At 54.8% G+C, this 14,970-nt stretch overlaps 3 protein-coding genes across 3 annotated transcripts; 2 read left to right on the top strand and 1 right to left on the bottom strand.

Moving 5' to 3' along the window:
* Positions 1–6,236: 6,236 nt before the first annotated feature.
* C8A04DRAFT_9163 (Metallo-dependent phosphatase-like protein) lies at positions 6,237–7,130 on the top strand (the record flags this gene model as incomplete). Its single annotated transcript, XM_062785377.1, has 1 exon — positions 6,237–7,130. One exon carries the CDS (start codon positions 6,237–6,239, stop codon positions 7,128–7,130), a length of 894 nt encoding a protein of 297 aa, XP_062640469.1.
* A 782-nt stretch (positions 7,131–7,912) lies between these two features.
* Positions 7,913–11,734, top strand: C8A04DRAFT_34312 (mitochondrial protein Pet127-domain-containing protein; the record flags this gene model as incomplete). The annotated part of the gene is made up of 4 exons (XM_062782792.1): positions 7,913–8,570; positions 8,601–10,220; positions 10,263–11,076; positions 11,140–11,734. The coding sequence occupies 4 exons, from the start codon at positions 7,913–7,915 to the stop codon at positions 11,732–11,734; spliced, it is 3,687 nt and encodes a 1,228-aa protein (XP_062640468.1).
* A 1,072-nt stretch (positions 11,735–12,806) lies between these two features.
* Positions 12,807–14,597, bottom strand: C8A04DRAFT_34311 (uncharacterized protein; the record flags this gene model as incomplete). Its single annotated transcript, XM_062782791.1, has 3 exons — positions 12,807–12,848; positions 12,910–13,883; positions 13,991–14,597. The coding sequence occupies 3 exons, from the start codon at positions 14,595–14,597 to the stop codon at positions 12,807–12,809; spliced, it is 1,623 nt and encodes a 540-aa protein (XP_062640467.1).
* Positions 14,598–14,970: the final 373 nt, after the last annotated feature.

Raw genomic sequence — 14,970 nt, 5'->3', positions numbered from 1 at the left:
AGATAAATTGCCTTTGCCCGGCCGGACGAGACGAGCAGGTACCAGCCGTATCAGCACAGGGTCCCTACCAATAGCCAGGTACCGATGGAGCCCGTGTTGGGGTACCATGTGGAGAAGTCCTAACCTATGTGGCAATACCCTGCACCTCCACGATTGTGCGGCGGGCATACCTGCCGGGTACAGCTGCAGAGCTCCCTCACCTTTGCCCCCCCCCCCAGACCGTTTGCGGTACCTTGGAAAACCCCCCCACCGACGCAGCGATTGCGCCAGGTGACGTGACAATTGTTTTCTGCAAGCCCGGGCCGCCCAGACAGCGGTCCACGTCGAGCACCGACGCGGTTTTCGACAAGCAGGCCGAGCAAATGTTGTCCCTGGTCGCCAGATGCTGCCCACGGGCAGCGGTCTGACCGGTGGGGAGTCAAGGAGGGTCGTTGGGAAATTTAGCGCTCACAGGAGGTTGAGTAGTATATCGTGAGTAATACATTGCGGATCATGTGGAAACGTACGAACCCATCGAGTGAAAGCGTGGGAGGTGGGACAAATTCGACGTGGAGGGAAGTGTTCCAACATCGAAAGAGACTCCGCCGGCTTTGCACATGGCCGTGCTGTGGAGGGTTTGCGGGTCCATCGGCTCCAGCAATTTTTTTTTTCAAAACCCTGAGCACCGCTCAGGAGATCCGCCCCCGCTGGTGGAATGGGCTCTCCCGCCTTTCCGTCCTCTCCTGGGGATCTCACTGGGAAGGCAACACCTCAATCGGTACGATCGGAGTGTGAAAAGAGGCGGGCGGGCAGCTGGCAAGGATCCACTTGCCCATTGCGAACCACTGCGGGCCAGGGGTCATTGCTCCTTTCGAACGAGCGACGGGCCGCAAAACTTTCTCAGATGCAGGCCATGGAAAGGACAGGGGTCCCTAGTGGGGACTCGACTGCCACATGGGGCCAACAGCGACAAGACTGTGGGGGTTAAAGATAAGAGCGTTTGTCGCGCCAAGACTCCAGATTGGCGTTTGAACGGGCAAGAACTGCCCGCAGCTTGCGGTCCAGACGCAGCCCAGTCGGGCCCCTTCTTTTTGGCCCCGTTTTTTGCTGGAAGCTCTCAACAGCGAGAAACTCGGGCATCCAAGAATATTCGCACATCAACAAGCGATGCATGGTTCCAGAAGTCGGGAAGAATCGTTTTACCCCGACTCATGCATCCGGCTGGCCCCCTGGAAATCCCGGCCGCCCGGGGCTCTTCCTATTTGGCCCCAACCCCAATGAGCCACTCCTCCCTCGAACCCTAAACATGCCGTCAGCGGAGGAGTCGCACCCGCAACCTTGATGTTGCCCGTTAACACCGGTCAGCTGCACGATAAGGCCGCCGTCGCCGCCAATCTAGCAGGGGGGCAGGGGCGATGAGACGATTAAATCTGAAAGCTGCGGCGCATATGGTGGCCGTCGCAGGTTCGAAAACCACAACCGCCATAACAACTTCGATACTTCGTACAATGGCCAGCTTTGGCCAGATTCGATAGCCAAGGTGTCACCTCCCGTCCTGGGCAAAAGGGGCGTGGTGCACAGTGTGACTGGCGCAATTCTGCTTCCGGCTGATGTGCCGATAATCCCGTCGCACAACATTCGCAACAACCGAGCAAGCTTTGTTTGTGATACGGACAGAACTCGTCGACGAGCCACCCCCAACTCCGCCTCAAGGCAGGGCAGCGCAGAACTTCGGATGCTGCCAGTTGAGACAACGGCGTCAAATCTCGCGGTACCAAGCGACGTCATCTCCGAACCCTATCAAAGACCTGGGGAAGGTCTTGGATTCACGATAACAAGACGGTTATCGACAGGCAAACACCGCCCGCCGACCCATCCCTGCCACCCGGGTACCGCAACAGCACACACAAACCGCCACGTCTGCGCTCTGAGCCTCTGACGCCAAGGGGTTTAGACATAGCGATCGCGATAAGAGGATGATATGATGCCAGAGTTGCGGTGGCAGGTCTGTTTCGGGTCTCACTGAGCCTTTGAATGGCTCTATCCTCACCGTCGTCAACATTTGCAGCAAACTGGGACCCGGGAAAGCCCATCAGCGAATGCGCCCACGCACGCCTTTGGCCAAACAGATAACGTGCTTCGGCCGGCTGTCCACAGCCAGCGTCGTGATTTGCGAGGCGTTGGTCGCCATTCAACGCTGACGGATCGACCCGGCCTTAACTCGGCCAATCGCAGCCCCCTTCAAGGAGGCATGGATGGAATGCACAGTCAGAGGTTGCGACAACGGGAAGAGCGCGGGCAGAGCTGCACCGGCCCCGGATGGCACCCACATCATGCCATGAGAAGGATACCTGACGGATCATGCAGGTGGAAGCGTTCGTCATCGGTGAATCCTGTTCGTTTCCCTGGACCAAACGCAGTTCATGACACGCACCTCGAATACCCGACGACACAGGATGGGAAACGATCACGAATTTTTTTGTCACCGGCAAAATCGCGACAGCCGCGACATTGTTTTGCGTAACGACTTCGCGATCCCACAAATCCAGGAAGGACCTCCTTCTGGCCCCCTGGGAAGTACATGAGGACCCGGGTCCATCGGATGCCACTATGCACACGATTTCCCGGAGACCGCACCGGCTCTCGCCATCAATATCAATTATCAAGCGTCAAAAAGATGAACCGGAAACAAACTCTCTCTCTCAGCCTTCTCGGGGACAAGGTGCATCATCCGCGCCGTGGGCAAGGGCCCAGGGGAGAGATGGAATTCAGCCTCAGACGAGTACATCCCGCCGCCTCATCTTGGCGGGCCGCTGTGCCCAAAACAGGCCATTACCTAATGGGACAAGAGAGCAACGACCACTGTCGTGGGGTTGTGTGGGAACCAGACAAATCGCGTTGCGCGCCTCTGCCACATGCTCCCCCGATTTGGACAGCGGATCTGGGCCCGGCCCAGTTCAGATCCCAACGGCTTTGTGGCGATTTGTCGGGAGGCCGGCTTTCGTGGAACCCTGGCTCGCCTGTCTCAAGCCCGGATGAAGAAAAAATCACACGATGTGAGTGAAGCCGCGGCGAACGGGCCGAAATTACTCAACGGGCGAGGGGAAGTGGAATGTAATTTCATTCCCCGGCTTGATTCCGGGTTTGACTTTGCTCAGCCATTTGCCCCTCTCGAGGATGTAGTCATGTATGTACATACATACACACATACTCGGTAGTATTCGGCTGACTGCAGCGACGTCTCCATCTCAAGAAAAGACTCCCAAGTCCGCCTTATCGCTCAGCCGCCACAAGCGCGGCAACCATGTCAGGGAACTACTGGCATCACAGCCCAACATAAAATTCTGGTGGGGTGATGGCGGCGGAAATACCGGCCCAATACGGATCTCATGAAAGAAGCAAGAATTTACCTCGATTAGCGACGATAACAGTGAGTCAGTGAAAAAACAAGCTCAGCGACGCCCAACGACGAATGCCCGGTGTGTTGTTGAACGAAAGTCCTTTCAGCCAGCCTCACCCACGAACCTTCCCAACGAGGCAACTCGATCCACGGGGTGTTACCAGAAAAAGTGGTTGCTTCTTCGCTGACCGGTAACGTTATCAGCCCTATCATTCAACAATTAGGTGCAAGCACGTCATCGTCCAGACAATCGCCCGATGCATCCGCCCAGCTAGTGAGCCAAGTTTTCTTCACTTCCTCCTGGAATCTTTTAAAGCTTGCTTCGAACCCAAATTTCGAGAAGGGACACGTCCGATTGGCAACGGCACTGGCCAGGGCCACCTCAATTGCGCCACGGGAGCTCCCGCCCCCCCTTTACCAAATCTCATGTCATCCTCTGTCGTCTTAGTGTACCTCATTTGGGATAATTTTTCCATGGAGAGATTCAAGAGTAATCGAAAAATAGGGACGAAGCAATGAAGCAGACGGGGGAAGGGGCAACGTACTTGGCCCCAAGGTCGGTGCTTGGCGTGAGATATGAGCCGGTCTTTGTATGAACGTGGGTGACGAGACAAGACGAATCTAATCCGGGCAACCCACGGAGCACGCGCGGTGATTTCGAAGGAAGAAACCCTCACATCTGCACCACGATTGCGGTGGGCGGGCAGGGAATGTGATGGCGTCTAACCCCAAACAAATCACCGAATAACCCCCCGAACAGCAAAAAAACATCCCGCTCAAAGACGCCTTTACTACGGCACCCGTATTGTGTAACAGATCTCTCTCCCACATCTACCCTCCCCCCTTGCTCATGAACCCTGGAAGGGAATGGGGGTTGTTTCGAGCCATAGGTAGACGAGAGAAAGAAACAGCAGCATTCCCAAACATGACGGAAAATATTCCGTTGTATGTTTTTTCTTTCTCCTGATGCGGATTACAGGCCGCATATGGGCTGCATTACATACGACCCGACCCTCACAGGCCTCTCAGGGCAATGGATATCGGGGTTTGTGTGGGTTGCCGAGACAATAAATGAACGGCACTTCTGGACTGCGGTGCTTGGAATTTTACGCGAGCGGTACCTAACGCACGTGGTTGGCTAGCGATGTTGACATCGTGGGTGAGTACGCTCGCTTGGGGGTTGTCATTGTCTTGGGGAAGCCACGCGGGATGGACGATAGGAGAGTCCGTGAAAAGCAAAAGTCTAGGGACGCGGCTCGTAAAAGTCATGAACCGGAGCTAGTGAGATATGAGTGACCTCTCAAAAGTTCTCATGCTCACGGATACGCCAAGTCAGATCAGTGACAGGGGCAACAAGTTGAGGAATGCGGCCAATTCTCAAGCGAAAGAACCAAACGTGTTCCCCCTCCTCCCTCGTCAAAAGAAACGAGCTGCGAGTGAGAAACTGAAATCGATGTCTGACCATGGAAAGATAGCTCCCCACGCCACATTCGAAAACATGCCCAAACGGGAAAGTGCGAAAGTCGTGTCGTACATACGATGTCATTGTCGTCGTCCCTCCCTTCTTGCTCGGTGTGAAAAAGGTCTCAACCAGGGGTGATGATAATCGGGGCGCCTCCGAGTGGCTGTGACCATCTCATCTCATCTCACATCCAACCTAGCGGAGATCGGGGCTAGCTGAGGCATCCACAGCTGAGAATTTGACCGTCGTTGAACAGGAATAGACAGGGGACGGCTAGTTTATTGTTCTGGTTCTTTATTTTTTGCTGGAACAAACCATCACAACCCCCTTCCCCGTCCTTAGCCCGTCCCGGCTTCCCGGATGACCACATCTATACGACACTTGTGGGTGCATACTATGTATCTCAATCACACTCCTTTGGTTCCCGAGTATCCGGAGCCGGTGAGGAAAAGCTTATCTAGACCCTTGTCATGCCGTCGAAGGCGTGCTTATCAATGGAATCGTGGGAGGGTTGGGCGGTGGACGAGACCGACAATTCGCCTGCCGGCTTGGACGATGACTATCATTGTCGACGTGGGCTCGAGCTGAGTGTGGATGATAAGGCTGACGACGTGTCCACATCAATAGAATGAGCTGAATAATTGCCGTGAATACTCTCCCTTCAGCATCGAAGGAGCCCCACACGTTTCGTCCGCCGTTCTTATTAGATATGACCTGGCCTAAATTTGACGGTTGCCTCTGATACCACATATATGGATGGCATGAGCTTATTAGGTGTTATTGGGTGACGGTTTGGTCCCAAATACATCCAAGGAAGCAGGTGTGCTCCATGGCCTCCTTCCCGACAATTTGCTCACCAGGTCACATCAAGTTCATCCTTGGTCATTCGTGATCCTTCCGTAAGAGTCCAAAGGACAAGACCTGCAGTTGCTCTCATCCTCCACACCAGTTAGTTTGTATCACAATCTCCTCCCTATACCCCTCAGCGGCTCGTAACACCATGGATACCTCCTCCGTCACAATCACAGCGCAGCTGCGAACGACCGCAGACCTAGTGTAGTTGCTATCGCCAAAAAAGAAGAAGTTGGACAATGAGGAGTATTGCTACTTAGTAAGGTTTGTTGGTTCATATACCTTTGAAGTCACCGATAATTACGCATCAATACACGTACCTTACATGATTGACCTTCCAACTGGCCGGATACATCCACCCGTATGATAACTTTACGCCGTGATTCACACGTTGGTGCCTGTAACCAACAAACCAGTTTCCACAAACAACGCAAACAACGTGGGCTCTCCGTCAATTTCTCCAACGTCTTCACTTTCACCGTTATCATCATCCAAATAAGCATTCTTCAAAGCTTAGCCCCGCATTTGGGTATTCCCGGGACGATGGCGACCATCCAGATCGTCTCAGACCTCCATCTAGAGGCACCCAAGGGCTACGACATCTTCGAGATTGTGCCGCGGGCACCACATTTAGCCTTGCTCGGTGACATTGGGAACGTTGCCACACATAAGGACGAGCTTTTGGGGTTCTTGACCCGGCAACTACAGCAGTTCCGCACCGTTCTTTTTGTGCCAGGAAATCACGAAGCCTACCACTCTAGTTGGGCTGAGACGCTGGCTATCCTACGGGACTTTCAGGACCGAGTCCGGGAGGGCTTATCAGCATCAGAGGGCAGCGGCAGCGGAAGTGGCGAATTTATCTTGATGGATCGTACTGCGTTCCGGATTTCGGAAAGTACCACCGTTATCGAGAACCCAACGGGAGTGAAAGCCGTCGTAGTTCTCGGCTGCAGCCTCTTTTCCCACGTCCCCGTCCACCAAGAGATGGCCGTGAGCATCGGACTAAACGATTTCTTCCACACTGACGAAGGGCATTGGGATGTAGCCGCGCACAACGCAGCGCACGCGCGGGACCTGGCTTGGCTCAACGAGCAAGTAGCCGCTCTTGAGCGTGAGGCTGAGACATCTGGGCCGTTGGACATTGTCATTCTCTCACACTGGAGCCCGACGCGGGATGTGCGTGCGGCCGATCCGAAGCACGGGACAGACAGCCCGATCGCAAGTGGGTTTTCGACGGACTTGTCGCGCGAGCGGTGCTTTAGCAGCTCGCGGGTGAAGGTGTGGGCGTTTGGGCACACGCATTACAACTGCGATTTTTTTGTCGAGCGTGCGGCCAGCGGTGTGGAAGGGATGCCGTTACGGTTGGTGGCGAACCAGAGGGGGTATTACTTTAACCAGGCCGACGGGTTCGATGGGGAGAAGACGATTGAGGTATAGGGTACGCTCCTGGGGAAGGATGAGATTTAGGACTTTATGAATGCACTACGGTACGATAGCGGGGGTCTGCCGTTAACTTTGTGGATGTTGAGCGGCTGGTATCTGAACAGAATATGATGCACTCGGGAGTGTTGGCTTCCGGATTTACCATCCCCTTACATAGTAGCTTAGGGTCTTCCACAGGTGATAAGGATCTAGCATGGGAACTGCGTGTAGTATAAGTCCCACTAAATAAGATCGAAATTCGAACGTCCAATGGGTTTGATGAGAAGAACTCGTTTTTCTCTCTGTCTAAAAGCCCCATCCCTGCTACGTTGATAGTAGGGCGGAGAAAGAAGATGGGGTGTACCATTGGCAACGAGATGGATAGGTATTACGACTGCAAATGTAGTAGCCACCAAGACCTTGGATTTCACCTAATCAAATATAGTAAGTTAACTAGTTAGAACGGAAATAGGGAGAGAGATTCGGGGGTAGAAGGACAAAACTTTGGTGTTGCCGAATGTTTCCGGACGGTTGGCGTTAAAGATTACCGTACGAATACACATAACGTTCACTTACACTGGAGTATCTTGGTGTCTTATTGGCCGAGCGGATCGACAAATACCCGCCTGCTCCCCCACCGCCAAGATTAGTGGGGTGAGCGGCAGAAAAAGTTGACAGGGGGCTAACAAGCAATTGTGTAAACCGCGTCTTCGGCATTTTCCAAAAGTTTTAGTACCTGCAACGCCCAGCAACACAACTCGAGGTTCTGATCCGACCAGCGACCCAAGGCCATTGCCATGTTACGACTGGCGAGACACGGGAGCAGAGCGCTAAACAACCCATTTGTATGCACATCATGCCGTGTGCTTATCGCACGAAGCGGCGCGGGGCTGCCCACTCCAGCGGCCCGCCTCTGCGAAGCACGCCACGCTTCCTCGGCGTCGTCACCTGGATCGTCTGAATCACCTGAAGAAACTCAATCAGAACCCGGCGCAACTGAGAAGTCTCAGGACTCGGATACTTCTGGACGAGTCCTCTCTCAGCTCAGGCAAGCCCTCCGACAATCCCTGAAAGATGAGTCCGCAACGGGTGGTTCGAAAGCTGCACCGAGTGCAAAAGCAGCCAAGTCGAAAAAGAAGAAGAAATCGGCCGTAGCGGGAGAAGAAGCCTCCGTGGCGGGACAGAAAAAGGGGACGTCTTCTAAAAAGGAGGCAAGAACACCAGCAAAGAAAAAGAAGTCTTCAGCCAAGAAACAGGAGATGTTGGGAAAAGCGCAGGATGAACCAGAAGAAGCAGAAACCGAAGGCGTAGAACTGGAAGAAGGGGGAGTAGAAGAGGCAGAAGACATCACGCCGTTTGGAAGACCGGCTTTCAAGAAAGTGGCAGCCAAGTCCGCCCGCCTCCTCAAAAACACCAAAGAAAACACCAAAGCCCCGAAGGCTTCCAAAGCCACGGGTACAACCAAACCTTCCAAGGCCGCCAAAGCCACTAAATCCTCCAAGGAACCCAAAACATCCAAAGCAACAAAAAAGAAGGTTCCCGAATTCGTCGTCAACCATGTCGACGCAGCTGACCTCCCCATGACTCCGGTTGACAAAACAAAGCCGGTGGTCCCCAATCTGGCTTATGGGCTGGACCGTGTGCTCTTTAACCCCGGCGTCTATCGAATCCAGGATCCTCGTTCCCGCGTCTTCAACTTCGACCCTTACCTCGAGCGTATCATGCCTGTCAAGGAGTTCGATTTCAACGCTCTCAAGCCGTACACTACATCATCTAAAGATACCACTCTCATTCAATATGCCGCTGAACACGGGGCCAAGTACACTGGCTCGACCTCGAGCATGACCTCTACCCTCGCCCACTTTCACTTCCTCCTCTCGGCCTGGCGCCCCATTAACCCCTCGATGATGTCCAGGGATTTTGAGGTTGACTCGTTCCGCTTCAGCCGCATCATGCGCGCGCCCGCCGCCGCCTTCTTGCACTGGAAGGATGGGGTGTATGCTATCGATGCCGACAAGGAGTTTGACTCCGGGAACATTCTCAGCATGCTCGGCAAGTCCATGGAGAAGTTTTTGACCATGCCTAAGGAGGAGTTTGAGAAATATCGCCGGATCAATTCTGACCAGTTAACTGAGGAGGAGCGGAACAGCCCGGAGTCCTTCCACTACACCGCATTGGGAGATTTCTTGATGCGCTCTCAGCTTGACGCCCACGACCACAGGTTGCCCGGGACCGGTATGTTTGATCTCAAGACGAGAGCTGTCATTTCCATTCGCATGGATGCCCATGACTATAAAAAGGGCCTGGGTTATGAGATTCGCAACCTCTTGGGCAACTGGGAGTCGTTTGAGCGCGAGTATTACGACATGATCCGTTCCGCATTTTTGAAGTACTCGCTGCAGGTCCGCATGGGGCGCATGGACGGAATTTTCGTTGCGTACCACAATACTGAGCGACTCTTTGGCTTCCAATACGTTCCCCTCTCTGAGCTCGATGTCTCCCTTCACGGCCAGTCGGTGACAGCTCTCGGTGATCGCGAGTTCAAGCTAAGCTTGCACCTGCTGAACAAGGTCCTTGACAGGGTCACAGCCAAATATCCCGGCCAAACCCTGCGCCTGCATTTCGAGGCCAGAGGGGAGGGGTCAGCCCGGGCGGCTCCTTTCATGTACATTTTCGCCAAGCCTGTGACACCGGCCGAGGTCGAAAGTATCCAAGGAGCCACAAGTGCCAAGATCGCGGAATTTGAACGCGAGATGATGGGTATCGTCCGGGAAGGGGAGCGTGCCCTAGACAACGAGGATGGAGAAGTGGACGAAGGCCTCGATAATACCGATGAGACCGACAGCAGAGAGGCGATAGGCTCCGCCTCCGCCACATGGGATGAGGTTATGCTCAAGGTGGAGGATGAGCTGGAAGACGAAGAGCACGGCGATACTTATGTCCGGGAGGCTATCGAAGACGCCCTTAAGGAGTGTGGGCTTCTTCAATCTTCATCCCACGAGGAGAACCAGCGCCACGTTGATGCCTTCCTGGGTGCGCTTACTGACAACAACAGTCGGGACGCTTTGGAAGAAGAGGTCGAATCTTCTGAGGCCGCCGAGCCCAGTGAGGCTGAGGCGGAAGCCGAGGCTGAAACTGATGTTGAAGAGGCCAGTGAAAGTGAAGCCCAGGAGGCGGAGGAAACTGTGAGCGTGGAGGAGGGCACCGAAATTGAGGGGCTCAAGGGGTCCGAAGGGGCCAAAGAGATCTCAGAGGCCGAGGAAGCTGAAGAGACTGCCGAAGCGGTGGAGGAAAGGGAAGTGGAGGAGACCGAGGAGTCCGAAGAGGAGGAGCAGGAAGAGGATGACGCTGCGGAGTCGCCCACTGCGGAAGACTCATCCGCCGAAGAGCCCACTTTGAAGGACCTCATTGTCAAGTTGGCCGCGAGGATTCGGGCCGTCCCAGACAAACAACGTGCTCCCGCACCCGAAGATGAAGAGGTTATCGGCGAGGACGTCCCCAAGTATGTCCTCAAGCTCCGTAAGATCGAGCAGATCCTGTCTGAGCTTGAGGAGCAGCCGCGCGAAGGGGATAGCGTTGTTGTCGACACCGGCTCTTTTGTGGTTCGCGGGGAACCGGTAGACGATTCGGTCGGGGCGGACCAGCCGGCCGAACCCGCTGCCGAGGCGGTTGAATCAGCCGGCTTTGTTACTGATGCCGCGGAGTCTCTTGAAGCTGCCGAGGAAGCCAAGGACGAATCTACCCTCAACACGCTCGCTGCCGCCCAGGACTCGGCCGAGACCGGCGAGATCTTCGGACTGACCCTGACGGCACGCAACCTCGTGAACGACACGTATGTGACGCGGCCAGAGAATCTCAAGGAGAGCGACTCGTGGAAGGTAGAATACACCATCGAGGAGATCAAGCCGGAGCGCGCCAAGGCGCTCTACAGCATGGTTCTCAAGCGCCGCCGCGATAACCTGTATGCAGAGGACGTCAGGGAGCGCTGGTACTCTATGTTCAAGGGCAACCTCCACAAGTACAGCGCTCGCGGCCGTAGCTTCCGCCGCGCGGAGGACGAAGTCCTGAGCACCACCCCCGTGCACGTTTACGGGCAGAAGGGCCCTGTGTCGTATCACGAGGCGGCGGGCGTGGCCAAGGGGGAGTTCGAGTGGCCTGTTGACGAGATTGAGCCTGGGTTTGAGGTCGAGGAAGGGGGCTTGACCCCGAAGAAGGCTAGGAAGAAGGCCGAAAAGATCGAGAAGAACGTCTTCGCCGAGGTTCGGGATGAAGGCGATGAGCTCGATATTATAGATGAGGATACGATTGAGGACGAGATTCAAGAGGGTGATGAGTTTGAAGATGAGTTCGAGGATGAGGTCGAGGAAGGGGAAGTGGAAGGAGAGGAGATCGAGGTTGAGGACAAGGACAAGCTTAAGACAGAGCTTAAAGGGGCCTCCAACAAGAAGCCTACTGGGTATTTAGGCAAGAAAAAACTCAGTGCGTCGAAGCAGATGACGAAGGCGAAGACGAAGGCGAAGAAGCAGGCAATAAAGGCCAGGGCAAAGGAAAAGTCGGAGATTGCCAAGGCGAGGCGGTTGATGAAAAAGAAAGAGAAAGAGCAAGCCCAGAAGGCATAAGACACAAAAGCGGATGTGAAAAGTCAAGTCTCGCCACGGAGAGGCTCCCGAAAAGGAGAACGGGAGTGGGGAGGCAGCAAAAGTAACGAAACGAAACGAAAGCGGAAGTACAATTAATGTTTGGAGTCAGAAGCGGCAAAAGTTGGATGAGGGTAAAAAAGGAGCCCCAGAGGCAAGAAGCGTGTGTATGTTTTGTACCAGTTTGTACGATCGATGTATGTTGGGACCACGGGGTTGGATGGGCGAGATTTCCTTTTAAAAGTTGTGGCATATTACCTAGGGGATAGACGGACCGGTGCTGTACCATTAGCTGTACCACTACATACAACCAAACGACGCTCACTCACACGACATTTGTTTTTCTGGCATACAAATCTCATACATGGACTGGATTCACCTTGTTTATATTGTCTTGGGTCACATCACATGTGTCGGCTGAAGGTAATTCGAGTCAAGCCTGACCTCGATGACACTGAGTGTCCTCACCCGCAGTGAAAATTGTGCTCATAGAAGGACGATCCCATATACACAGTAAGGCGAAAGTGAGCTCAAAAAAGGGGCGTGGTTATCGATGATATTGGTGGCTAGATTCGATGATAATAAGCGGCGGGTAATAACAAGTCATCCACCTACCAACCACCCTCTGGGCCAAGATCCATAAAGCGAGAAGAGCCCTCCCCTGCCCACCTACCCCTTTCCCCGAACATAAAAACAAAACGCCGCTGCTATGCATGCTTAATTTGCAGAAGAATTATTGAGCCTCCCTCAGCAAGTATCCTGCCTACCGCCGCCGTGTATGCTCTCTCTCACGGTGTGCGAGGTGTTCCTCTCGCAGAAACACCCTTCCACTCCCAACCATCGCCCATTCCTTGTTTTGTATTATTTCCCCTTACTCTAAACCAGGCTGTCTCCAACTCAAGTAAAAAAAATTCCCATAAAATAGTGTAGTAGAACTCGGAAGAACGTCCCCACGCTGACCGCTTTTGGCTCACTTCTATGCTGGGGCTAAAAATAGAAGCAAAATGGGGTGCCGGTTTAAGCATGCTTCCAATAAAAGCTTCTTTATCCCGGATTATAACGTTAGGTTTCCAATCTCGCACCAGTTACTGACGGGCTGCACAGCACATGTTTGGTTAGCCTATAATCCAGATCGAGGGTGGAAGAAAAAAACCTACCAAGCAGCTCAGATACCGACACCAATCGCAAGTCTTGCGGTCAATGTAAAAGTTATTCAACAGCAAAATAAACACAACCGTCACCAGCACCAACGCGCCGGCCCGAACCAGCCACCACGCCCACCACAACGGCTTGCGGCCCTTGAAAAACCCGACGGGGTTCTTCAAGAACGACGGCGGCGACCCTTGCGCCGCATACCCACCACTAACCCGCTCACTCGCATACGGCGCCTCGTTATCGCCTATCCTGCGACGCAACGAGTTGGGCGAGTGCAAAACACACACGCCGAGCCCGAGGCCCATGAGGAAGCCGCCAATGTGGGCGAAGTTGTCGAGACCGGGGAGCAGGCCGAGGACAAAGGAGATGACGATGTCGAGGAGGATGAAGAGCAGGTCCTTGACGGGGCTGACGCGGTCTTTCCAGGAGTAGAGCAGGTCGAGTAAGGTCAGGGCGATGATGCCGAAGAGGGAGCCTGAGGCGCCGGTGGAGGCGATGGCGGTGCCGGCGAAGTTGCCGCCCATGACGTTGCCGAAGATGCCGGCGGAGATGTAGACGAGGAAGAAGCGGATGGAGCCGATGGATTTCTCCATGTCGCGGCCGAGGGTCATCTGGAGGAGCATGTTGAAGCCGATGTGGATGAGGCCGGCGTGCATGAAGATGGGGATGATGAAGCGGAACCACTGGTTGGGCGCGGGTTGGGTGTCTAGCGGGGTGCCGGGGGTGTAAGCGGGTGGAGGCACGCCGCCAAAGCCACAGAGATCCGAGAGGGTGCATTGGTTCTCGGGGAGGTTTTCGTCGAGGCTTTTAGAGCTCGGGCACGGCCAGGGCAAGGTGCGGTTAGCGTCCTGGACGCCCTTGACATTGTGCATGCAGGGCACGAAGCGGGCACCCATGTTGATAAGCACATAGGGGGAAGGGCCGATCATGGGGTTGAAGGAGGGCTGGGTCATGATGGGTGAGCCGGTTTCGGTTGCTGGGAGAGAACATGCGTTAGCTTTCGTTACAGCGAAACAGTCTTGGGGAAACGCCGCGAGGTATGGAAAGTAGGTATGGAGAGCTCAAGAGCGGGTAAAATCATACCGTTCCTGACAATTTCCCCGATAAACACGCCCACTTGCGCAATAGTCAACAGATACACCACAAACGGAATCTTCTTTCGGCCTGACCCGGATCCAAGCATGCCCAGCTCGCCGAAGCGCACGCGGCCGTTGCGTTGTCGTCCCCCGGATCCCCCGGGCGAGTCGTAAACATGGTCCTGCATCTCGGTATCCTTGAGCGGCGAGTGCTGGGCGTGGTCCTGGAGAGGTATATTATCCCCGGCTCCCAAGTTGCGGCCGTATAGATCGTCTTGCGGCGAAACGGGCGAGTGGCCGTGGTAGCCTGTGTCCTGGTGGCTCAATCGGTGCATGCTCGAGTTCGGCGTGGGCTGGCGCGTGCTAGCGGGGTACACATGGTCGTCGAAGACGGTGTCGAAGGGCGAATGTGATACCGGCGGCACGGCAGCAGCTCTTTCGGCTCCGGGAGCAAGATGTGATTGTGAGCTGTACGGCGGCGCCGGTGTCGAGAAGACGGAGGAAGAGGAGGCCGCTAGCCGCGCGCTGCTGTCGTACGGCGAGTCGGGTGATACTGCCGCTGCCCCTGCCGCATCGGGGCGCGGTTTTGGGTTGTAAAAGTCGTTGGCTGCCATTTTTTGGCTCGTTCGTTCTCGTCACTCTTTGATCGCTGTTTGTTTGTTGGCGGCCTTTCGGCCTCTCGAGGGCAACGGAAAGAGAATGTCCCCTCAGCACAGTAACTATTGAGGAACAGCAAACGGATCGGGGGAGGTGCGTGTTGGTGGGCAAACGTGTGCTGGAAGCAAAGGAGAAAGTGTCGGTTTGCGTTTGGGTTGGAGGCGAACGGAGGAAGTAGATCAGGATTACGTCGGCTACAATTCAAGAAATTGTTGAAAGTGTGTTGCTTGCTCGGCCGCTGGCGGGTGTTGCAGGAGGCTGTGCAGGGTTCTCCGCGTGTTTTGGGTCAGGGCCTGGCCAGGGCAAGTGGTTCGTCAGCGTTGCACTGTC

The sequence above is a fragment of the Dichotomopilus funicola genome (assembly GCF_033296635.1).
Source record: "Dichotomopilus funicola strain CBS 141.50 unplaced genomic scaffold C8A04scaffold_4, whole genome shotgun sequence".
NCBI classification, from domain to species: Eukaryota; Fungi; Ascomycota; class Sordariomycetes; order Sordariales; family Chaetomiaceae; genus Dichotomopilus; species Dichotomopilus funicola.
The sequence above is the reverse complement of the archived record's forward strand: the minus strand, read 5'-3'. Positions and strand labels throughout refer to the sequence as shown.